We start from the raw sequence: 27,628 nt of genomic DNA, 5'->3' as shown, positions 1-27,628 counted from the left end.
TAGTTAAATGTGGCTTTGTCTTACTTTACATATGCAGCTGGTGCAAGGTGAGTTGGGCATCTGCCATGTGTCCCCACTGAAGCGAGTGATGCCCGCATGGTCTGGACATGTTTGTCGGATATCATAGGACATGCTGTCGGCCAGGCAGGGATCTGTGACGCAACGTGGGCAACATTCACCCTCTGCCACGGCTGTGTATTCACACACTAACACGGGACAGACTAGAGGCCAGCAGTCCACTTCACCCTCCTTGAGACACACAGGCAAAATAATAGGGTAGGGGGAGAAGATAAATTACTGATCCGTTAACAAACACAGAAAGAGTATACCATGGCTAAGTATTAAACAAAGCCTGAGTCGTGTTTGGCATTGATGAGGAGATTCTGTTACATCCCTAAGGGATTTCCCATGAAGGTCAGGTTTCATTTGTGTTGCCAATTTACACTCTGCATGTGTGTGCGTGCGTGAGTATGTCATGCTGACCATGCAGCGGCACTGTTGGCAGCCATACAGCCAGGATGCGCCACTTCGGTAGAGCGTACGACCACTCTGGTCTAAACATTGGCTACTAGGTCTGTTGTCACAACTAGGGCAGCAGAACACATCCTCCTCTGGGTTTCCACAGTCGCATGGTTTTCTCCGACAATATGTTTGCCCATCCTGGAAAACAGAGTCAAATGGGTATAAGATTTTTTTTTTTTTGTAAAGAGGTGGTTGTATACATGTCATATTCTTTGCATGATCTGGAGAATAACACACTCAATAAACACTGACCTACTATTTTTTGGGTAAATGCTGTGTTGAACAGACAAAACTTTGAGGGAAATTTTCTGGGCATTTGGACCAATAATTGCCTACCACAGTGCTTAAATCCCTCCGGCTATGGCGATTAGTTTTCTGGGTGGGGAAGAGTGTGTTTGCTGTAATGTTTTTACCCTTAAAAATTACATCAGCAAAATCATTATGCATCTACTTTTAATTTGCTGTAGATCTCGCTCCTCTCTTTTTCATCCTCGCACCTCATTATGGCATCAATAAGTGTAATATGAAACAGGAATAAGCAAAACTGGAAAAAAGTACTCTTAAAATGCCTTAATAACGTTAACCCTCGCACACTGTATGAATAGAGGAATATCATTTTTTAAGTGTTAGAATTGTTGGAATATACTGTGTATGCTTATCTGTATGACACTGTGCTTCCATAATAGAGTTAGATAGTAGTAATTGTAAACACTTAAGTAGTGGGTAAAGGAAGAGGTGGGTGTGGGGTAGTAGGGGGTAGAGATCTTGAGGGACATTGCAAGATGTCAATTCCTGTGAATGGATATAATCGATTGATTATTGACAATATTTCAGGACTTAACAATACACTGTCTTTACTGTTTATCTTACACGCTTAAAAGCTAACATTTTAGTGGTTGGTTTTATCCAGCACGGTTGGTCTCAGTGATGGCACTGCAGTGTGCATATAAAAATGTTACAAGAAAGGCTGTTGGAAAATGTACGAGTGCCATAAAATCACTCTGCATATCATTACGAGGTAACACGGCCAATATTTTATCTATGCATAATGTACTGCTTCAGTAAACACAGGGCCAATTCCTGTGGCCTTGGACTTCATGTTTTATGATTACGAATCTGCTGGGGAAATTAGAGCCAATTGTTGTATGTTCTCAATGCCAAGAGGTAAATGCATGCATTTTAGCTAAGTGTGAAATTTTTCATCAAACACACATTAGTTATGCTTGTTTACCTTTACAACAACTTCATGATAAATTTAATTACTGGGAATAACATGAGCCCACATTGTGTGCGAGTGGTTAGCATGTTTGCTTCACAATTGTAAGGTGGAAGGTTTAAGCCAGGATTCCGGCCTTCCCGTGATGTCCCTTATTAAATAAATCAAACTCAAACTGTGTAGAGTTTGCATGTTGAATCTGAATTACCATGAATTTAAAAAGTAATTTGAAATTGTATTGAATTAAAACTTAGTGTGAATAATTTTATTGAGCAATTGATTGCAAAACAATGATCAATAACTTCGCTGTTGATCATGTGACAATGGACTTCATTAGTAGACAGTTATAGTACGTGTGCATGTGTGTTTGTGTGTGTATGCATATAATATGATTGAGCTTTGTACCTTGCAAGAACAAATTGAGCAGAAGTCGTAAGTGGGTTTCCAATCTTCTCTGTTCCTTCTGATACCATCTTCCTGTGGGCAGTCCCCAGTGCAGCCAGGACCTGATGTGCATACACAGTCATAACCTCCTGGTAGATTCACACACACACTGTCATTCCAGCAAGTGTGCTTCTGCATACTGCACTCATCGATGTCTAGAAAACAGACAAAATGCCAGTCACAGTAAGTCTATAATATGAATGAATAGCATTCCCAACAAAATTCCCCATTAGTTTGTAGGACATGTAAGTGTGGCGTCGAGTGTGGTTGGACCCAAATGCAGGGTAGCAGGCAATGAACGAGTGCCTGGAGTTGCTCCAACAAAACTTTAATACTTAAGGCAGGAATCTTTACAAAATAACAAAAACTTAGACATCAAATCACAAAACCAAACCTGATGGAAGACATGGTGAAACGAGGAACATGAAATATGGCGAAATTACTTGGCATCGAGTAAACAAAGCAGACAATGACTCACAGGGTTTAAATAGACAGATAGCAGTTGATTACAATTAGGAACACGTGGGTAACACAAGAGGGACCAAGCAGGGGATAAATACATCAGGGGTGGAGAAACGGCAGGTGAACACAATGGAGAATCACTCGGACAGGACACCCAGGGAAAAAAAGCATAACAAAACCAACAAACACCTACAACTAACCCTAACACATGCACTTCTACTATTGAAGGATTCACACTCATGCTACATTCACCACCTTTTGCCAGAACCTACTGTATGCAGATGACACATAACCAAGACTACGATACATAAGTAATTTGGAGAATACGGAGCACGCATCCAACAAAGTCCAAAGCATAAAATTAAAATAGCTGCACTCCAGTAAAGAACATATTGCAAGTGCAGGAACAAATCCATCTATGTGAGCACTTGAAGTGCTGAAATTTGATTAATAATTCTGCTATAAGGTTGCTCGAAAGGTCAGGTCAATCAGAGACAATTGGAAAGTAATAGACCCACATTGTTACTACATGGATAAAAGGGCCATTTATTCCATGTATTATTCTCACAAAAATCTGCCAAAGCTATTTGGCTCACTCCATTGCATTCAGGATTATATATGCATTTTGAGACACAAACCATGTAGCTCTGAGTCAGAAGCAATAATGCAAAAGAAATAAAGCATGCAGCTGCTCCCATCCTGACACAGCCTATTCAACACCCCGCAATGCTCCGAAACGAATTGCTTGCAAATGGAAGCGTATGCTATTTAATTCAGTCTTCTAAGCTCAGTTATATGTAAAATAAAGGATGCACTATTTTACCCAAAATAGTGTTCTTTGCTGCATGTAGTTTATATGTCGTTTTAATTCCCGTATGGTACTAAACACCCAGACATGTATTATTATGTCACAACAGCATCCCGAAATTAACTGCAATGTTAGATTTGTTATAATGCTTAATTATGCTATTGCTGTTTTTTTTCTTTATTTCCACGAGGTACCCAATGAATCCTCTCAAATTACAGTGAATATATATATATTGGTATATATTGGTTTGATTAGAATTTTTTCATTTCTGTTCCAAGGGGTTGAATCACGGTTATATAAAACAACTTCATAATGATACTATATTGTATACATTTTGACAGTGTATTTTTTTACGTAGTCCAAACTCAGTGATATGCCTTCTTTATTTATCATCCATGCTTAGATGCAAAATATGAAGTAAAGTAAATGTGGTAACAACTGCAAAACAAAGACATTCATACTTAAACTATTTAATTCAAATTACTTGTTCAATTAAACAGTTGGGAAAACTGATGGTAAAGCTTAGCCCTCATACCCATGATTTGATCTTTTTTTTTTCATTCTCCTGGTAACCTGCCCCTTAACCACTGACTTATCATTATTATTACAACCCAGCGATTGGTTGGTCTTGTTTATATGGTTCATTCATTAATCTTAAGAGACGGTTATTCTCGTGAGGGTCTTCTAGCCTATATACATTGTGATGTATTACTAAGATTTGTATAGATTACAGTGGTTACAATTAACCAAAGTTGAATTATAAAAGTTGAGTGAGCAAGACAATCCCATTTATGTTTATTGCCCTTGTATGTCAAGACGTAAGGAGTCTAGTAGGCCAATAGGGAAACAATATTCTAACAATAAAAAATCATTCATTTGTGTCTTTATGCAATATAAATTGCCCAATAGTGACCGATAAATGTGAAAAGGCCTAAATAACAATACTACAACGATAAAGTGTAAAAATGACGCAATGGAAGTATGCAAATTGTCTGTTGTCAGTCTACAACTCATCCCTTTAAAAAGATAAAGACTGGCCCTTTAAATGGAATTGGGGGATGGTGTGCTGATTTCAGTTTGCATTGTACCTATCAAGGCAGCAGGAACTCGAAGAGCTATGAAGGCAGCTGTCAGAAGTGTAATGATGGAAATTGGTGGTAAGGCTGAAGATCTGAAGTAGAACATGCTCGGCTCTATGGTCAAGCCATTGCAATGCACTTGGAGTTAGGGTATCTTGTAACAAGTGAGAGATTAAAGGCATTGCAATAATGATACAATCATTAGTTGCTTAGTTGTTTATTTCTTGACTAAACTACTTTTATAAATATGCGTGTACGGGATTATATGTGTATCCACTCCTGCTGGCAACCACAATATACTGGTGCACTAGTAGAGGGAGATGTTCGTCAGTGAACCATAATTTATTGTTATTTCATGTGGAGAATATCTCACCAGGACTTTTGTATGTCTGGAAAAAAAACAGAACTGGGACAATACAGACAGTCAATAAGTCGGTATAATTGTTACTTTCTAGAAAGGTTTGAGACAGTCCATTATGATTTGCACCTTTCCTCATAATGCAATGGGGCTACACAAAATATCAAATACGTGCATTAATCATCAGATGTTTTAAGAAAAATAGTTGACAGAATAAAAATATGTTTTGTTTAAGCTACATTTTTACAAAATGATAATTGACCAGGCATGTCTGGTAGTTGTTTATCTGTATAACAAAGACTGTTCATTGTCCTCCCTCCTGGCAGAATGGAAAATATTGGAAACACAATCAAGTTTCATTGATTGCTGTTCACTGCATAGCCACTATTTTATATAGGATTTGAGAGCGAGTATGACACATGGTGCAGAACAGGGGAAAGGGACTGATTTGCTTTTTGCAGGAGCGTGGGGGGTTCAAGGGTGTGTGGAGATCATTATCAAGGACCATCTTGGGGAGTTCACTCATGTCCAGAAAAATATGGGTGTTAATGTTTAATCTTATAGCAGGAGATTAGTCTGGGCAGGATTAATTTTGCATTTATGGTTGGAGTATGGGATGGAGTGGGTTTACATTTAGAGAAAGTGACACCAGAGCAACAAACCTAATCCAAAATATATCCCCTATTGTGTGCAGGGAAGTGAACATATTGATTTAAAAACAAGAAGAGAAGCCATTTTTGAAGTAATCATTGTGATTGCCATGTGAATATTGAAGTCACATGGATGGGAAAGTGGTGAGTAGGTTTTTGTTAAAGTCATTTTAAAAGTCTTTTTGTGTTTTAGTGGTTATTAGATGATGGTAATATTTTTGGTGGAAGGTTTAAGCAGCTGAGTCAGATTACTTGAAGGAGGATAATCAAACACCATTGAAGTGGAGTCATTGCCAGGAAGCATTGGAAATTATGCTTACAGTAAACAACACTGTCTTTTCAAGACAGCTTACCAATGTCACTACTTCCTCCCCAAACAGCAATGTGCAGGATTGAGGACATGAGTCTTGAGGAGATTCTCACCCTCTTGATCATCAAGGCTTTAGACTTCTATTTCAATCTTTTTCCCTCAGGGGGGAGCTTATGGACCGATCCAGGACAATCAAGCTTAGGCCCAGTTTCTTCCTGGACAGTTATCAGTCAGATTAGCCCCAAATGCCTAATTCCAGCATGATGAACACATTATTCTTTTTCAAGTACTAAATAAATACTTTAAGCATCCACTTGCAACACGTTTTATGCAGCACTTAGTGTACAAAAATAGGGCTGATAGTATTTGGAAATATTCCATTACGTACAAGGCATGTCTCGTGCACGTTCATCTTGGTCAGGTGTGAGAATTTATTTTATAGTTCGAATACATTCAAATCTTAGGAGTCGTCTGGTGAATTTGGTTAAAGAATAAAAAAATAAAAAATAAAAAAAACAACCTTGTTTTTGTTTTGTTTTTGTTCATTTGGCTCGATTGAGGATTAAATTTGATACCGTATTTCGTGTATTTTTATTTTTCTCTCGAGTGTTTGAGATTATTTTCATTCTTCTTTTTTTGTCAGTTGCAAACCGTTAAAATTGAAGTAGGACAAACATATTTTCTTCATTTTAAAAGCAGCTCAGCCCTGCATGCCTCCTAGGAAGAAGAATGTCCAAAAGAAACGCCAATAAAAGTGACAGCGAGAAAGGAGTAACAATTATCCTGAATTCTATCATGTAATGAAAGGAACAAATGTGATATTTATGAGGTGATAGATATGTGGGGCTTGGATAGCAGCGACTTCAACTGAAGAGGTGATGAAATGTTTAAAACTCAGTGGATACTCACCAATGCATGAGCTACCATCAAGCAGATAGGAGCCATTGTCATGGAAACCCGTTCTGCATTCACAATGGTACCAGCCAGGAAGGTTGACACAATGGGAATGGTTGTGGCACTCAATCAGGCCCTCTGCGCACTCGTTGATATCTGAGTACACATACATATACACACAGGCACATTCTTGATTATGAACATAAAATATCATTGATGCTTTGTTGTCTTGCTTGATTGCTTGGAACAACGAAAAGTGAAGACTGTCAAACGGCCAAATATTTTCATAAGAGTGGCACTTGGCCAGTGGCTGCCCAGCCAACATTAGATGTCACTCATCTCTGTTGCTTCACAAAAGGGATGAAACCAGGCACACTTCCAATTTTACTTGGCTTGTTCCATTTCTCTCAAGCGGAGTAAATACTCCTGCCCAATCAAGTGGCGGGAGGTCTGAGCTCCATCTCAGGAGAGAAAATCACTCATCCTTTATATCACGTGAATTTGTTGATCATGCGTAGTTATTTTTCTTCTTACTCAATAACACAACCTAGTCACGCACTTGTCTGCTAGACTCAGACCTGTAGTCACATTGTCATCAACTAAATGCCAATAGTCGCCAGATTGACAAGGAAGTCTCTTAAGAAGTTACTTTCACTAATTTTTTACGTGCTTCGTTGAGCCTCAAAGTGAGATGCAAAACCCGAAGAGCTCAAACACGGCATTTGGTACTTTAGTTTAATGGTTAATACCTTACATTTATGACAATAGACTCTAGAACCAAATATGCCGATTGGAAATGTAATCATTTATCATCTGAAATTGCTTGGGCCAATAATGCTAGCTAAAACTTTGCTGCTTTGGTTCACATTGCATTGTTAAATATGTCAGCTAGTCTGCATGCTAATCATAATATATCAACGGTATATATCACTCCAGTTTGGCGCAAACACAACCCAATTCATTGGCTACACGTAATTTGTGTTAGGTATTAGTTTGGTCGGGGTTTGTTGTTTTTTCCCTCATGTGACCCAGGTGTTTTTGGATTGTCTCCTCAACCCATGTCTGCCTATTTAAACCCCCATGTATTTGTCAGTCCTCATAAAATCGTCTTGTGTTTACGCATTTCCATTTCCTGTCTTCATTCCCTGTGCGCTTCGTTTCCCCGCGTCTCCACAGTAAGGTTTGGTTTTGTTATTAGTTTTTTGCAGTCCAAGTGACTTTTGATAACTTTGTGAAAGTATTAAAGTTTTGTTAGTGTGCCCTCACTCCCTGTCTTTGTCTGCTTCCCTGCATTTGGGGCCTCCCACGCTCCACATCAGAAACATAACAATTTGTCACTTGTAAAAGGCAGTCATTGCTAAGTAGTGGGATCAAACTGACAGAATTCAATACTAACTGGCTACTCCGCTTCTATATGTGCCCATTCCGGCAGAAAAAACAGAGGCTTATATCGGGAGTACTCATGTTTTACCAATTTCCTACACTATGTATGAACTATTTTCCATCCAAACATCACTCGGTATCAACTCTGGTTTTCTGACCAACAATCAAATGGGTTAAAAACTACATTTTGCACTGTTTGTTTATTTTACAAAGAAAAAAATCTATGGCTTGTGGCCCAGCAAATTCTAATCTATCAAATTCAGTTAAGTACCCCCTGAGGTTACAGTGCATCTTAACATTTTTAGGAGTTGTGTATAATTAAACAGCATCACACAGTGAGACAATCAAATTTGTTTGGTAACAGCTGTAATCCTGAATCTCATTAAATTATTCAAACATATTTGACTTTTGTACAGGAAGTGCGAGTTCCTACTCCCAGTTATGAAACTGAGTGTGGAGGGAATGGAGGATGATTAGGAGAATGAGTTGTCTTTATTTTTCCCCTAGGGTTGAATGTTAATCAGTCCAGGGTTAAGTATCCCTTTTGTCAAAGGGGACGTTCCAAATCAACTCGACAATGAACCGGACAAGCAAGCAATACAGCATATGGTTGCCGGCCTCTGCACTAATGTATCAATATACACTTTATAACGTTTGACAATAAGGTGTTGTGGGTGATGTTACAACAGTGGTCAACTCACTTTACACTTTTCAATAACTTTTCACGACCTATACATTTTTGCAACTTGTCACAAATATCAACTGGTTCACAAAAACTAGTCTATCGCCTTATCCTGCTTCTACATCTCGTATCAGTTGTCTGCGTATCTTTGTACACCAATAGTTGATGAGCCCGATAGGAAGAGTTGAGGAATAAATTGTTACGACGTGTTGAAAAGGATTTTAATTGAGTTAATGGCTGTAAAAGTGTGTGTAGCAGAGGGGACATATCCATAAAGTTGAAAGGACATGCCGTCTGGCATCGCAACAATGCACATAATCATATAAAGGAGTAAATCATAGAAAGTGATAAAGATCTAACTACGGCCCCTGCAGCGTGTTGAGTTTACCAGTGCTATTAAAAAAGAAAAAAAAACGATTTATTAATGTCCCTCATTTGAATATACAAAGAATTCTCATAGCTTTGGCCACATTTATTTTTTAATAAAATGGTCATTTTGGTTGTTTTTTGTTTTGGCGCACTCGGTATGGGAGAAGCCAAAATAAAAGAACAACTTTCAAGCACACTGAATAAAATGGAAATGTAATTTTAAAAAAGTCAACAGGGATGCCAGCCACCTGAACTTTTATATGTACCTTGATCAACCACAGATGAGTGACTCTAATCATCAACGCTCTTCTAAAAAATATCAAGTTGGTCAAGCACAGAAAATAACAATGACCTCATTCCTTCGGCTACTACAGTGTTTAAAGTGGTATTGCTCCTTCATGCGTGTAATCAATAATTGCCTTATGAACACTAGCATGTAATAGGGGGCCCATTTACTTTGTACTTTTGCTGTGTTGTTCTGCATCCTTTGCGACTGTACTGTCCAACTTAGAACTATGCCTTTTCCTGCATTCTCACCCTCTTGCTTCTGTCACAATCAGATTTCCCGAATACGGGATGAATAAAGTTATCCAATCCAATCCAATCTAAAACCTCAGTTGTTAAGTGGACTGCAGTCTCGGCAAATCATCGTAAAATGAATCTCCCGATAACTGCCTAATACTTTATAAAAGACAAATGACAAAAGACAATTGGATAAAGCTCTTTGGAACTCCCTGTTTTTGTGTGTTCTGTTGGAACATTATACAGTGCAGTAATAATGTGTCACATGTGTTGGGGTGCACTCTATTATTCCCCTAGGACAGTGATGAACTCTACCTGACTGATGGCAGAAAGGCAGTGTGTATTTCTACGAAATGTACAACTGACTAAGCGTTATGTGGGGTAATTTTTTAAAAGGTAACACATCGACAACATAATTTGATAGAGAAAAATATTCTCAGTAGACAAAGTGAATGAATAAACATCCATCAAGGCTATGAAGGGCTGTACTGTAAAAAAAAAAAAACTGTCAAAGTGGCTAACCTTTTAGCTTAAGAATTGAGAACAATAGTCCCAATGTCACACTATTAAATTACCATTGAGATCATGACAGTGGCAGAACTTTTTTTTTATTTTTACAAAAGCATATACTATTATTTGGGTGCTGTAGCTGCATTTAACCCATGAAATATAAAGATTAAAGACAGAAAAAAGCAGAAATTTGAGAAAAGGCTGAACATTTGCATAAAATCTTGTGGTGCCTATCGACAAAGGGGAAAAGTGAGGTTTTGAGGACTAAGAGTGCTTGTCTGGATATTCCATATTTATGTTACAGTGACATGAGAAATGTCGCCAAATGAAAAGTAATGTGGCCCATTCTCATACAGGTATTGACTAGGTGGTTTCCTTCTAGCTATTTCTTCAACTGTGCTGCTAGCATTAAAATTCTATATAGTGAATATAGCAAATAAAAAAATTCACCCTTGTGTACTTCTTTTCTCTTCTCACCCACAAGACATCTCAGCTCATTGTATGCCTTTTTATTGCCTTTTTATGAGCACGTAATGGTTCTGGGCTTTGTGTGCTTTTCTGAGAAAAACTGAAAAGACAAGACAACCTGGCAGAGGTAGCCCTAACTACTCTTAAGGTGGCGAGTCGATAAATGTAGCTCACTTACCAAAACTAACACTCGATCCATCTTTGTCACAAGGCTAACGGGGGGAAGGAGCAGCTTTACATTTATCTCTGTTTTCTTCTATTAGAAACTGCTTACTGGAGTTCTTTTTGAATGGCATCATGGATTTCATTTGTACAGTTTCCCAAAGCGAGGGGACACATAAGACTTTCCTTTTTTTAACAGTTTAAAAGGTGAAGGGCTTTAATTTTTAGATGTTGTGGGACTCAATTCGTGTAGTTAAAATAATCACTGATCTCTCAGGAGACTCCCCTAGCTCACACAGTTGAACATTTCTGTCCAAGGCCTACTAACCTAATTAAACACCATTAGGGAAAATATCACTCAAATATGCAGCAAATTTGAGCTTTGCTGGTGCTGCACAGTTTGTTTTTCAATGCCAGTGTACAAGAATCTAAGAACTCATTTCTCTACAAAAAAAACGTGAAGCAAAGCAATACCGTGCAGGCTGGATTTACATTTATGGAACTCATAATATTTAGAGGCTTGCCTATAAAATGATGATACAAAAATAAAAATAGACTCATCCTTTGAAAAATGCTTACTATTCCGTTTTGTGGTGACTATTGGAGTGTTTTTTTACGGCATGGTCACTACACAAAGTAATTTAAAGTACATAATTAAAATTAATAATTTGGAGATCAGATTAACGGAATATCTAAAAAGGTTTCACAATTTAATGTATCAATACCTTAAGATGACATTTTTTTTAACATTTCATATATGTAATCCATGTATTTATGCCATTCAACCGCATTCTCCTTGTACTGAAACCTGTCATTAAAAGACATCCCATGGGGAGATATTGACCATGGCTGTGAGACCACATCCTGGGGGAGGTCAAGGGGCTAAAGAGCAGATGAATCCACTCAATAAATGTGTGATTATATTACTTAGGAGGGCAGAGTAACTATTTGACGGAATTCGTCTGCCAAAGCTTGTTGAGTCATGTAAAATAATATTTTACATAGTATAAAAATGTCAGGTTCCTGGTTATATGTGAGTATGTGTGGGTCGTCACATTAGAGAATCAGCACCATTGGGGTGCAGCTGTAGTAGGTGTCAGCAATTATCATCACCAGTCTACTGAAACCAATCGACGGTCCACGTCAATGGATCTTCTTTTTGAACCTTCACTCAACCCTCTGTGTTATGAATTCTCCTGCTCCTGACCTCCATGCCCATTTAACCCCCTGCCTAACCCAAATTTTGTGTTTTCGCCTAGGCTTGCCATGCTGCAAACTCCACTGTCGTATGTGGCAAGCCCAATAAAGTATTTTCCGCTACTCCCTTGGTATCTCGATTGTCTACCTTAGGGCCCTCCGCCCACGGACGTGGCACAATGAGTCAAAACAACGGGAAAAGGAAATCAGAACAAAAAAAAAAAGTATGAACGAAAAGGGAACAAACCAGACACATTTAGAAAATAAAGACAGCAAAGCCACAGGGACATGTAGGACACGAAGGAGGACAAAAGAGATGATGCTGTTTTTAATGGTTCCAACTTTGTAGGGAACAGCTGAGGGAAGTTTTAAAGAAAGTTCCCGTGTGATGAGCAGTTCTCCAGTGGGAGCCCTAACCCCAACACCATCAAACACAAGTGGTCCACTAGAGCAGAGATGGGCGCCAAGGCCATCTGACCCAATAACAGTACCTTCTGATCTCACAAGAGTTCTGAATGGACGAGCAATTCCTGCTTCCGGCACGCCGTATCCAATGTAAAGCAACACACATTGCATGCTCACATGCTTGAGTGACCGTGGCTAATATAACATTAATGAGACGAGCCGAGTCAGCGGAAGGTCATGTGTCATCCTTGGTCTTACCTGTCTCGCAGTACTGTCCTGTGAATCCTGAAGGACAAACGCATGTGTTGGGAGACACACAGGTCCCGCCGCTCCTACATCCCTCCTCACAGAAAGCTGGAGGGATAAATATGAAAGAGATGTAGGGTTTAATTCAGCAAATTGAAAAATGGAATAACTGGGAGAATCATTTAAACCAAAATGTCAAATGTCAAAACATGCCGCGCATAATTCCAATTTGTAAACAAATGGAAATTAGCGCTTGATGTACAGTCAAAAAATAATTAATTTAACCTGAAGCATTCAAAATTTGGCATTTCCTTGTCCAATAATTGCAAAAATTTGAAAGGCGTGGGCCTAATATGAACACACGCATTATGAGTTGTATTGTAAAGTACGTGGTGTGATTCCCTCATAAAGCAATGAACTAAGAAACATAAATTGCATGGTCTGTGGCATATATGTTAAAAAATTTTATTCATATCATGCAAAACAAGGAGCATATGTCAGAATATTGATTATTTGCCTTTTCTCCACTACTGTTTGCCCTCGATTATCGCGACTTCACTAATCCCAACTTCACTTCTTTTTGATATTTTTCTGCTATTAATTATTTTAAATATAATCTTTATATTTTATTTTTCAATAAAGGACTCAACACTGAAGTTTTTTTTTTTTTTAAGTTGATAAAAATGTGAAAATCCAGGCTGAAACTCTTAAGCGGAATCCATTCTTGCTGCTAGGACTCGGCACTGAAGGGAAATAAAAGGTAAATATAAAAGGGGTGACCTACTTTGAGAATTTTCAATTGTCACTTTATTGGGCTTGCCACATTTTCAATCCATGTTTGGTCTACATTAACCGCAATATTCAAGCGATTACTGTATAGGAAAAAATAAACAAAAAACTGTTGTCTTGAATGTTCCTAACCACAAGCACTAACACATTAACAAGTTGAAAGTTAAGAACTAAATCAACAGAACCATTCAGTCACAAAAAACATTGTAAATAATTACATTAGTATCTGAGAAACACATTATTTTGACGCAAGATCAGAGTGTAGTGCCATTGGCTGCATATTGAAGAGGTTTCATACTTTGAAAAAGTCTCTTATAATGAGCCTGATTACTTCAGTACGAATTAACCTCACACTAAAATATTAATCACACTTATATTGTCTCAATCCATCCCCATCCCTAATTATCATTTCACCACCATCAGCATTATGCTGCCTGTCTTTTCCAACTAATGACTTTCAAACATGGGGAGGAGAAACCACAATGACCATCATAATACTTGTGATTCATTAATAAGTGTTTCTATATGCAACTAATGAATTGGGTTGCAGTAAAATTAATGTTCAGGCTTCATTAAGTGTTCTGATTTTCAATATGTATGCTATTTTTTTTTTAATCTAGTGATGAAGTCTTAATTATAGCAATCTGTCTTCGCACTGCCACCTCATTTTCTGTTTGCGCCCAAGGAAATTCAGCTTTGCTCTTGTTGATAAGTGCTTAATATAACATATTTTTAGTTGACTATGGGATATTTAAATACTTATTTTGTATTGCATAACATGTTGTACTGGATTAGAAAATTGTTGGGTAAAAGGGTAACAAGCTTTATGAAGCACTTTAGGAACGTGACAGTTTGCATACAGTTCCATGAAAGTACTTCGGTTTGACAATTTGTTGTATTATATATTGCAATCATTGTACATTTAGCAAAGTTTACACTTAGAAAATAGTTGAACACAGTATAGTTTAGATTGACATTAAAAAAAAAGTATTTTGGAAGGATATTTGAATAAATTGCAATGGGAATGTGGTATTAACATCACCATCAGCAAATTGAAGACATCCTATTTTCATGCTAATCAGTACTCCCTCACTATTATACCATAAAGACACTAACTACATTCCTATTCTGTGACTTGGACTATCACAAATGTGTACTTTAAAATATATGATATTTAATCATCTGCAATTTCCAAAATCCTCCCAACCATTTCTCCTTTGAGAATATTTTTTTGACTCTATTTTCTTTTTACACGACTGCTTAGGAATAAATAACCTTTGCTAAACGAAGCAAGAGACAGTCTTCATTATCACCTCGGTGACCTCCAGCTAATGTGTCTCGATGTGTAAGTGAGCCTGTTGCTGACTCGTGACTTCTCAAGACATGCTTATAATCACAGATATGCTACTTGAGTTTCCCGTTATGGGCCTAGATTGGTTTCCAGTGGGTGGGGAGAATGAAATCACTCCACTATGTGCCATAGCAAACAGCCCTGTTCACGGTCGTTGCACATCTAAGGAGCCATCTCAAAATTAGTGCTGAAGGGAACAGTGAAACCAATGGGTAATCCGCATATTGCAAAAAATACAGTATCAAAAGTGCATTTTAATTATAACACGATAGAGCATCCAGCTAATTATGGGCTTCCTCAGTTGCACAACTCAGTGATGTGAAATATTAATGCTTTCTTTATGTTCTCATAGTGATATATATATATACATATATATATATATATATATATATATATATATATATATATATATATATATATATATATATATATATATATATATATATATATATATATATATATATATATATATATATATATATATATATATATGTATATGTATATGTATATGTATATGTATATGTATATGTATATGTATATGTATATGTATATGTATATGTATATGTATATGTATATGTATATGTATATGTATATGTATATGTATATGTATATGTATATGTATATGTATATGTATATGTATATGTATATGTGTATGTGTATGTGTATGTGTATGTGTATGTGTATGTGTATGTGTATGTATATGTATATATATATATATATATATATATATATATATATATATATATATATATATATATATATATATATATATATATATATATATATATATATATATATATATATATATATATATATATATATATATATATATATATATATATATATATATATATATATACATACACACACACACAAACTTTCACATTTTTATGAAATTTTCCCAGTAATGTAGTGAAGCCAAGAAAGTTGAAGCCGTGAAGTGAAGAAGGATCATAGTATACATACACACGCACACACGTCAGTTGTAACGGGTCATGGGATCATTTGAGAGACTGTTGCCTTTCTTCAAGGTGTATATATACAAATTGTACAAATCGTAGTGCCATTTTATCTCTGAGCATTAACCACTGGAGTCTCATGATTAAATACTTGCTATATATCAGTACAGGAGTTTTATGTCACTATGAGCCATTGACTTTACAACGAGTGAATAAATCAATACTTGTAAAGAAGCGCTTGACTGCCACTTGTTTGTACTGCTGGAGGAACAAACAGGCTCTGGAAACAATGACCACTTTGACTAAGGTCGGAGCCGGTGAAAATTGTATGGATGTCTGGTAAACCTTACTGAGGACTCTTTTGGGGCAAGCAGTGAGCATGGGTAAACTGCCTTCATCAAACTCATCTATTGCTGTTTGTTTGAAAATAAAAAAAGGAACCAAAAACACTATCATAGTAAGCACAGCCAAGGAATTTTAAAATTTAATGAAACGAGATACAGAATATTTTCATCTGACTCCTAACTGGTGTGCATATGTTGCAGAACAAGGTAGGAGAAAATCCCCCCGACCCAAGCAAGGCACACACACAACAAAGTTACACAAGTTGTTCAATTTATCTGGGGGCCGGATACATTTTAACGGCTAAATTAATTCATTTAATTTAGTACATTTTTATGTTCTTGCACTAAATGTACGTGATTTTTGTATTCATTCATTTTCCGAACCGCTTATCCTCACAAGGGTTGTGGGGGGTGATGGAGCCAATCCCAGCCAACTATGCGCACCAGGCAGGAGACACACTGAATTGGTCGCCAACCAATCGCAGCGTACAAGGAAATCCCCTGTCCTGCTAACCAATCGACTAATTTATTTCACATGTTAACCAACATTAAACAATACTTAAATATCACCTGAATAGTAGATAATGATTGTACTTGCATGACAAAAAAACTGTCAAGTGGTCAACATGGTTTTAAAAAAATGGATTAAGGATGATTTTTATCCATCATAATATATCTGCCGTGGGCTGTTAGGGCAGATGATCAATACCAATGACAAAGTAATTGATGATGTGCTTTAAGGGAGGTATTACTCTGACAGGCACCACCACATATTTCCTTCATTCAGGGCTTGCATCAAAAGCCAATGATGGGATTATATATTTGACAGTCTGCTAATCTGCATGTAGTACTTTCCGAGGTTCCATAATTCAGTTGTTTTAAATGTAAACACAGAACAATATGAGTTTAATGTATAGATCATAATGCTATACATGGTATCTTTTTAGAAATTGTTTGGGGAAGTCATTTTTTGTGTGAAAACATCCCAGTGTAGGTGGAATTATCTCAGAGATGCTTGTATGAGTTTGGTGTAGAAAAACTCAAGTGCCTTGCGTCGACCCCGTCTGACATATTCTCTACCTAAGTGCAATTAGTGAAAAAGATATAGTTTTTCCATTTAGCAATGTGTTTAAAACAACAATGTGGCAACACCAAGAACTTTAAATTGAATTTAGAGTTTGTGGTGGAAAGTGCATCAGTTCTCTAAATAACAACAGTGTGTTGAAGTAGTTTTCAAAAGAGGCCTCATTCCAAAGAACCAGTCGTTTCAAACAAGCAGATGTCGCTTGTCAGGCACTACACGTGTTTTCATCATGGTAGCTTGAAACTGAGGTCAGGTGTTAAATTGGTTGGGTTGAGGTCAAAATGCTGATAAACATAGTCCTTTGGGAGAGTGTTTTGTCGGTAAATTCGATTCTATACTGCGGATGAGTGTGCAGCATTACCGCTCGATATGAGAGGCTAATTTCCCCGACTCCATCAAAACACCATGTGACAAAACATTAACTGGGAATCTAGCTATTCCCATCACGTATGGATGATTTTATCTATTTTAATCTGTGAAAGAGTCACAGGGGCTTGACGTTATCAGAGAGGCAAGAGCTGAGGAACATGAACGCCCTTGGCAGTTGGATGTGAGGAGCTTTCACAACTATATGCTGAGCAGAACCAGCGAATCCCTCCGTCCAAATCCATTAATAAAACACACACGCAAGCATCGAGGTAGCTGACGCCACTGTTTTCACCCATCTCTGCCGTTTCTCTGATAAGAAGGCGTTTACTGCTGAGAGGCATAATGTAGTGGTGAAATTACCCATGACTCATGCTTCCAGGCTTTAAAGGAATGACATAGAGCCTAAGATGCATTTGATTCCATGAGGAGATTGTGATGACTTATCTGTTGAAATTTGCTTTCAACATCACATGGTATTGTGTTCATTTTCATATGCTCGACTGCTTCAACAACGTGCTCATATACAGAAATGAGAAAGATGAGAGCAAAGAAAGTATGTAACCAAAATAAAATGAGAGCTGCATATAGAATATGGATTTGATTTGAAAAAAATAGGGTGATTCTATGATTGACACTGGATTGTCATCCTGAAAGACAGCACATAGTCAGGATGGATGATGGATCAGAGACTAATAAACACTGACAGGTAAGAAATTCACACTGGCACTAAAAATCTGAAGACAGATATTTAAAGCTGGACTGAATGTAATTGTGCTTCTGATCCCATAAATATTTATAATATAGTGAATAAATAACAGAAAGATGCTTGTGACAAATTTAGTTCTGAGATCAGCTTCTTTTCTTATATATATATATATATATATATATATATATATATATATATATATATATATATATATATATATATATATATATATATATATATATATATATATATATATATATATATATATAAAATTCTGTGATAGGCAATATTGATTTTTACCAAACATGACACCAAAACCAAAATTAATAATATAGAGGTGTTAACGAGCAAGAAAAATGAATACATATGATACTTTCTTAAACACAAGGTGTTTACTTCTCACTGTAAGACGTCCTCATGCCCAGTAGATGATTTATTCTTTTGTTGCACAGCAACTACTTCATAGTGAGTCTGAGCCAAAATATAATTGCCTTGAACAAGAATTTCCAGAAAGCTAAAAACGTACCCTCTTTTCTTCTTTTATAGCCACAATTATTCATAGCTTCACACAATTAAAATAAAACAGACCTGCGCCATAGCAGAGACTACACAGCCGAAAAGCATTGACATGTTGGATTAATATGAAATGAGGGGGAACAATGATTATTTCATCATCAAGCTAAATACTTTAGACTTGTGGGGGGGGGGGTATCAAGGCTCTCCTGAACAATGTATTCCGCCCTTTTTTTTAATCGCTTGCTTTTTAAAGCAAACATCCCTCTTAAAAATGCTGCATACATTATGTTTCCTTTATTGCTTGCTGTTAGATGGGGTGAATCGCGGTTCCTCTGTGATTAGCTCCGAGAGGATGATGATAACAGAAGGAGTCAATGTTTTTGTCTCTCGATGCCTTTTAGACTCACTACTCAACTCCCTTGGTCTGTGTAGACCAGCCCTTGAAGATGAAATGGACCGTGAACACAATTAGCTCACTTATTCAACGACTGTCACAGGCTCTGCAATAGGCAGCTGATCATTAGGCTGACACTGAAACAATGCTGATCTATAATCGTTTTCTTTGCTCTGATTGAACTACTATGGCCTACTTATCTTAATCTGAGCCCCCCACCAAAAAATGGCAATCAACGTAGTGGCATTTTTTTTTCCCCACGGGAGCTGCACTCCAACAAAACAGATGAAGTGTCTTAATGCCTCATTTTGTCTCAATTCCAGTTAAGCCAGATAATCATCCATACAGCCCTACGTTTGCCTGACTGCTTGTCATTGCATTTGGGTCCAATTGCTTTTTTGTTTTGTTTTTAAATAAGCTTTTTTTGCAAAACAAGATGTAGTGGAATAACTTGAACAGTTTTTTTCTTGCAAAAGATTAGAAGTGCTGCAATAGAGTTTCCACTGCTGAAAGGCATTTCTGTACCAACTTGAGCCGCAAATTCTAAAGCCCTGATCATTATTCTTATATCACATGTTGAAAAGAGAATTGGGATGATCTATAGTATTCTGTACGCTGAGTTATTGTGAACAAAATGCATCTGGATCTCTTTGAGAAAGATGCAGACATATAGAAGTAGAATTGCCCTATTGAGAGCCACACAGGAGCCATGACACCCATCCATTAATTTAACATTTTTAAAAAATCCCACTTCAATTGGTGCAATGCACAAGCAGTGTGGTTGATTTCAGAATATCCAGTATACTCCTGTCATTATCGAAACTGCAGCAATTTTTTTCTTTGCTTACACTGTGAATACCAACCGTTGTGCATGTGTGGATGGTGCCTGTGAGCGTGTGTGCATGTGCATGAGTTTAACTATGACCTGGCCTTTACCATGTCAATGAAAAAATAACAGACACATTTTTTATGGCTGGAAAATAAAGGACATGTGTCACCTGCACACCTTTAACTTGTCCTACTAATGATACATTTTTTGACTCTGACACCTGGCTTTGCTTTGCTTTCTCTGGACGTATGGCTCAAGGCTGGCTAAATACAGTTTTTTGTCCTATTAATATTAACAGCGACAGACAGTGGAGCACTAGTCGCACTCAGACTAATTCCCTCAGTCCTGCGGGGGATGCAGTGATGTATGAGGGGAATGAAATGGGAGGCACAGGTCGATTGGCCAACACTGTCGCCATCACACTGTAATGAGATCTCTGGAGGAGGGGGTAAAAAAGAGGCCACTTCCTCCAATTCTTTGCTCGTATAATACTAATTGGTCAGAGAAAGCCTGGAAGTCATATAAGAAGTTTCAGGGACATTATTATTATCTAAAGAATAGGATTGTGTCACGGGGAAAAATATACATGCAAGCCATGGCCATCTCTATGAATGAGTTCAAAGTCATTTTACTACCTGTTGCGTAGAACTGTTAATTTTTTACACTCCCGAACTTCTGAGTGCCCTGTATGTTACATTCCAAATTTGAATGTTATGCACAGCAATAATGACCTTGTTCAGTAAATCTAATTTGGATTCCCCTAAACCTCTCTTGGAGTCCTAGTTTACCATACCATAGGTTTGTTGTTTAAGATTTAAGTGTTTAGGTTTGCCAACCTCAGAATACTACAATGGGCTATTTCGTAGATCACTTCAAGCTATATTTAAGCGTCTCAGAGTGCTGGAGCCTGACTTTTGGGTGGAAAGCGGACAACAATCTAGTCTGGTTGGCAGTCAGTCTTAGGGCATACAAAGAGACAACCCTTCACACTCCCAAATGCACCAATGCCAAGCGGCAAATATCCCACGCTTGCCTGTACTAAAGTCAGGTGAGTGAACCACCACCACAGCACAGACCTGCTCTCCTCATAAATGGAGTAAGGGTAGACATGGTCCAGTCCTTTAAATTCCCGGAGGTCCACGTCACGGACAAGCTACCCTGTTCTACCAACACCACGGCAGTGGTGAAGAAGGCCCATCAGCTGCTCTCTGCCCTCACTGGATGACATTGCCAGCCCTCACTACCTCAACCGTTTTGATAAAAAAATAAAACAAACTTCTGGGCTAAAGCGACACACGGTTAATATAACTGCCTGTTTCCTGGTGTCAAACTTACTTTGTATGAACTACTTAAAGTTGTAATTAATTTAGCATAGCTTTTAGTTACTATAAAATAAAATACAGTCACAGTTGATATATATTACTTGAAAATAGGACCACTGAAGACTTTGTTTAAACTAAAATATTACAGCTAGATATTGACAATGTATGCCTTTTCTTAGTCATTCAGTCTGAATAGGAAGAGCAATTGCTCGAAGGCACGTAGATGGTGCAACCAGACAACAGAATTCTATGTGAGCACTCAGGGAGAAAAGGCATGCTGTGGAAGAAAAAAACCCACCCAAATCAATTTTTATCATTAGTTTGGCCACTATGGCCTAGTAAGTTGATGATGATGAGGGCTAACCCAGACTCCCAAAGATGTTACAAAACATGTTATCACTCCCAATTGATTTTGTGTTTACATGAACAGGGGTCTTTTCCATAGTGGGCACTTACCTCTGCAGATGGTGCCATTTCCAACATAACCTGGCTTGCAGGTACACAGGTGTCCACGAATAGTGTTGGTGCAGATGGCATTCTCATCACAGGAGTTCTGGCTGCTGGTACACTCATCATGCTCTGAAAAAGAGACAAAAGAGGAGGAAGTGATAGAGCCATAAAAGAAGACTATTACATGTTTGTGGAATGTGCATTGGTGGATATTTCATTTGAAAACATTTAAAATCTGAACATGCAAATACATTTAAAAAAATATAAAATCATATTTTAGCACCATTTATTTTCAAGTTCTTTAATATTTAGTCATAAACATTCAAATGGAAATCAAACTCTTAATATTAAAAACATTATTATATTATTATTATTAGATATATTGCTCTCCTGAACTGATGCTATAAAATGAGATTAAAAAAGAAATAAACAAAACTTGGTCCACTTGGTGTGATGAAATGTACGAACTTGGCTTAATAATTCATCATTCATTAAAAAACAAACAAAAAAAACAGTAGAATTTAAAAAAATAAAGAGAAACCAACACTACTAAGTGTCATGATGTATCTCATCAAAGCCCGAAGCCCAGGATCGAACCCTTAACCTTGGAACTCTAAGGCAAACTTGCTAACCACTAATCAACTGTGCTTCCTGTATATCTTTCATTACTTTCATCATCCAAGAAATGAAATCCCCTGCTGTGTTCTGTCAAATGATTCTATAAATAAGTTAACTAAATAAGATTTCAAGAGTGTGCAATGCTAATTATGACCAATAAGTCCTCCATTGAGAAATCATTCATGTATTTGCTATCAGCAGTAAAACAAATTCTGTCATCACAGATTTCCATCCATATGAGAGCAGTTTAATGTGTTGCAATATACTGAATACACAAAAACTAGATTATGTTTCATAAATAGGATATTATGAATTATTGTGTGATTATCCTGGGGTTCCCACAGCGCTTACTGTAAGTAATGCGCAAGGTGGAATGAAGAAACAAACATAATTATTATTATTATTAATAATAATTAAAAAATGCATAAATAATAATTATTACTTGACCTTGATTATAAATAATGTATTCATTCATTTTGGGTAACATGTTTATTGCTTGAAGTACTAACATGGAGCTTATAACCTTAATTGAGTAATGTGATGAATTTTAAGCATGGCATAGAATTGATATTTTAATTATTATAAGCAATACTTTAAAATTGAGAAATTATTTGATGTGTATTAGTGAGCTGCATAAAATCATTTTTGCTCATAAAATTTGTTCTTCTTTCCTAAGAGAGTTTTTAAATATTGGCGTGTTTTCTCCTGAGGCTTTCTCCTAGTAATAGAACACACTCAACTCATGCATATGGAACTTTGGTAGGGGGAATCATGACTAATAGATTTCCCTCTAATTAACGAGTGACATGCATAAAGCCCCGGAGCAACCAGCAGAAAGAATTTCACTTTTGTCTTTTTGTGAAATGCCTTCTATGTCATGGTAAAAGAAAAGAAAAATAAAAAATGTCAAATGCCAAGAGCTGAACAGAAATGTTTGAGAGGCTACATTAATATTCGTGAAATACACGGAAGTTGGAAGCTTAATTTAAAAATGTCATGTGCTAGACGATGGCGGTGAGGAAAAGACATGCCAACCCTTATGGCTATCTTTGCAAATAAAGGTAAATAGAAAAATAAGTTTTTTTTTCTTCATTTTCATTCATTTTCACTTTTATCTAACAAATCACCCAAAGATGTATTTCTAAATAGATAAAAACACAAAAACCAAGATCTACCATTCCCCCCGTTCTGCACCAACTTCCATCCAAGCTGCTAGGTTGTCTTCCATTACTCAGTTCGATGGGCTTACAACCCTCAGTTTTTTTCACTGTCTTTCAGCAGTAGTAGGCCTGCCTGGCGACACTTGTGCTCATTCATGGCCAAGGTCCTGTTTTGGTGCACCGACTCGGCTTTAAAAAGGCTTTTTGCATTCACTTTTTTGGCTGCTACAATGTGGTCTTGTCCTTTTCCCTACCCCAAACCTTCCCATCTGGAGCCGTTGCCATTTCAGCTCAGGCCACATGCTTTCAACTCGCTCTACGCATGATGGTTTGCTGTCACCTTGACAGGACAAGTACTCGGCTAAGCTGTGGTCTAAGGTCATAGTGGAAAGAATAATGATTGCTGGTCACAGTATTTAGCTGAGAAAGCGGCTTTCCCTTAAATTAGTAGGGTACATTTGTAATCTGTGTACCAATCCAGATGTTAAGTATCCTTTTCTGTAGAATCTTGCTATTGGGCAAAATAATGGCATCAGTGTTCATTAATATTTGGCACCGCTGCTTATCCTTGTCAGGGTTGCGGTGTGCGCAAATGTATCCCATCTGAATTTGGGCGAAATGTGGACTACACTCTGAACTATTCGCCAATTAGTCATCGGAATTCAGTCTTACACTAATAAAACGTAACGTAAGACTGAAGAGAAATCAACTCATTCTTATACAGTGTAACTAGTACTTCCAGGTGGGCCTATCCAAGTCACAAACAATTCATTTTGTATGTGTTCCTTTCAGAGGTGTCATTCAGTGAATGACATCAGAAACATTTGGCCATTCTTTATTTTATCGACTGTACATGGTCCTGTGAATAAATGGCAGATTTATTTTATTTTATTTTATTTTTTAAAAGTACATGAACTCTTACATTGTGTGTCTGCAGTCAAAATGTTCCCTTCTATTTTTCTAGGCCAAACATACTCTGTGATGACCTCAAAAATACCAACAAGCATTAGTGTAGCGCGAGGCGATTTTTCCATGTTATTCCATTCACAGCTCATGAGTGATTGGAGTGTAATATTTGTCAGAGGCAAGTGTTAAAACACTGCATACATTTCCAAAGGATATTGTGATGCTCATTGAAGAGGACTGTTGGAATAGACTCGTCTCTTTCAATTCTCCAGGTTGCAACTTAAATTGGCTATCGTGGCGGAAGTGTTGTGTACTAGTTGGCTGGAGCTGAAGTTGTTCGTGCTCATTGTTCGTCAATATAGGCTAGTTGCTAATACCGAATGATAAGAGTTTGAGTTTGATTTGTTTAATCAAAGGGACAGTACATATTAATTGACTTATATACAAAATTATGTAAGATTATATCTTAAGGCTAATTTCTATCTTTCGTCGCTTGTGCCGGTTGAAGCTAAACAATAAGACATACACACACGAGTAACATAGTTCTAGGCAGTATTGTGATCACAATTTTGTTTGTCTAACAGCAAGACTTTAAGATGATTGGCGGTGAGGTTCCGAGACAGTTCATGTATGGTAAATCGTATTGAGTTCCAAGTATGTGAGGCACGAACAGAGAACGACGCAATGTAGCCGGTGTGTCTATTTCTACAACTATACTTAGTACACCACTTTAACAAGCCAGTTACTAAAGCGTCCAAGATTGTTGAAATTTCCACACAATAAAGAACATCTTTCCTTCTGTGGAATATGACAGGCAAGAGAACATTTGATAAGAAAACAATGTTAATGCATGATGATGAAAAAAATAATTACGTGTTAATTTGTGTGTTAACCTATTAATTTGCACAGGCGTGCCAAATAAAAAAAAGTAATCCAGTAATTAATTTGGTAAACAGAAAAAAAAATCAGGGAGACTAAAATATAGAAAGCATGTTCCATTAATGTGTACTGTCAGTCTGTCATACATACACACTTCATATTTTATCTGGTGTCTTGTAGTCTCATCAAGGGAAAATGGATTCATGTCCCCCGAGTAAGCACAATCTGAAGCTTATTGCACAGCAGTGTAACATGGAGACAAAAATTATTGTGGACAGTTATACTGCCTTCTCATAAGTGCAGAGGAATTCTTCAATCAAAACTTTATGAGGAGGCTAAATATAAACACTCACCTCTACAGAGACAATTATAAATTGATGAAAACTTATGTGACTACTGCTCAAACCACATTTGAAGGGCTCATTAAAATGGCTGGTCTTTTGCCAGTCTTACAATGTGACCTCCATCTTTGAAAAGCTAAGGTATACAGAGAGAGTTGCCAAGGTTACGAAGATCGGCACACCTGAGCTCCAAATTCATTACTTGATTACTATTACTATAATTGAAATTGGATGTGATTAGATTTTCGTGAAACATATAATGTGTCTTTGGGGATTGTAGATTTCCAACATTTTGTAGAGGCTTGGAGCAGGCCATGGACAAAAATTTGTAATGGCCGTTTCCTCTTATCATATAAGCATAACCAATCCTAAGAATATTGTGAAGGGGCTACTGATTAGTGCAATAATTTAAGTATTGCTCACCCCTCTGTAAAAAGAGGAGAGAAAACAAAACACATTAGGTTTACCAAATTGTAACCACAGTTGCTCGTGGTAACCAGGTTAACATTGTGTGAGTCCTCATCAGGGCCATACTTTATCAGGCAATAGGTCAAACATTTAAACAGGCATCCCCTGCATTGGTCCCAACGACACCGACACACCAACATGCATTACAAATGTTTTCTATTGTTTAAATTTGCACTCTACTACAATCCTAATACACACTAAAATACTCACCCTATTTTTAAGTTTTTAAAATGTTAAAACGACAAACATTTTCTATCGTTGTTGAAAGGCGATTGCGTAGGCGAGAGAGCAGGAGACAAACGTTTGGTAAATGCTAGATCATAAACACGCATGTAAACACACAATTTGGAATAATTTAAGTTTCTTGGGAGCCATAATAATAAAAAGAATTTGAAGGATAAAGTGGCATTTTGCAAACTCACGAAACGCTGTGATGATGAATGTCGGTCGAAGGCACACAAAAGCATCTTTTTCTTTAAACTACTTTACCACAACGCAAAGTACAAGCCCATTTTCTCAGTTCGATCTGCAATTTTAAACTCCTGTATCACAATTGCTTTCACAAGATGCAGTATATTGTGGAAGCTGGACATTTTCCACTATCACAGGTGGCACATTGCTATTATCCACCAACACATGAAGTTAGGTATCATAATGACCTTCCACAGGGGAAATGACTCATCTGCTTGTATTGAATTATGAAACTGAGAGAAAACATCATTTTATCTACTTTCCCCAATTTACCTGTGCAATAAAATTGTTGAGGCACTAAGTCCCGGAATAATCCCACTGGAAACAATTCACATAGCTACGGAGAAAACATGCAAACTCCATGTAGGAAAGCTGGACCAAACTGCATTTGAAACCTTGATCTCAAAACTGTGAGGCACTCAACCACTAACCCACCCAGGTTATTGTTATTTATTGTAATGAGTTAATTTTTTTAAATTTAATTTTGAAACACATTCACGTTGTACCCCTCCTCCTACCCACAGATAGCGAAGATTGGCTCCAGGAAGCCCGCAATCCTCATGAGAAAAGTAGTATAGAAGATAACCGAATGAAAATTGATTTTAAAGTTGTATTTAGACTAATTTTGTGATTTTAGATGAAGACACAGGGATAGGAATAACAAAAGGACTGTGAACTATAGAATTCATTGTGTGACCACAGATCTGTGGTATTGGACAAGCAATGTGCAGAACATCACGTTTCCTGACACTGTGCTGATTTTGCTGTCTATTCCCTGTTTCCCTTGAGCTGCTTGCCGGCTTCCATAGAAGGGAAATCAAGTGGAACAACAATTACTGCAGCTTCCTATTGTTTACAGGACAGTGTCAGCACAAGGGACATGCTCCTCAGCGAGCCCACTGATAAAAGAAAGAACAATAGTGAAAGAAATTGTCCAAAGACATCTTATACTTCAAAAGAACCAGCTATGCATTTTTTTTATATG

The 27,628-nt window shown here is 37.2% G+C and overlaps 1 protein-coding gene across 2 annotated transcripts in view; it reads right to left on the bottom strand.

The window, feature by feature from the left end:
- The window catches only part of LOC144193844 (protein kinase C-binding protein NELL1-like), a 109,354-nt gene that overhangs the window by 3,514 nt on the left and 78,212 nt on the right, over positions 1-27,628 (bottom strand). For both annotated transcript variants that reach the window (XM_077712421.1, XM_077712423.1), the window contains 6 exons: positions 21,807-21,929; positions 12,700-12,795; positions 6,759-6,899; positions 2,144-2,337; positions 484-660; positions 25-249 (listed from right to left, as the gene is read on the bottom strand). In XM_077712421.1, coding sequence (XP_077568547.1) covers positions 25-249; positions 484-660; positions 2,144-2,337; positions 6,759-6,899; positions 12,700-12,795; positions 21,807-21,929 — 956 coding nt within the window. The remainder of the gene's footprint in view (positions 1-24; positions 250-483; positions 661-2,143; positions 2,338-6,758; positions 6,900-12,699; positions 12,796-21,806; positions 21,930-27,628) is intronic.

The sequence above is a fragment of the Stigmatopora nigra genome, chromosome 3 (genome assembly GCF_051989575.1).
Source record: "Stigmatopora nigra isolate UIUO_SnigA chromosome 3, RoL_Snig_1.1, whole genome shotgun sequence".
Taxonomy (NCBI): Eukaryota; Metazoa; Chordata; class Actinopteri; order Syngnathiformes; family Syngnathidae; genus Stigmatopora; species Stigmatopora nigra.
This window is presented reverse-complemented; position numbering and strand designations above follow the sequence as displayed.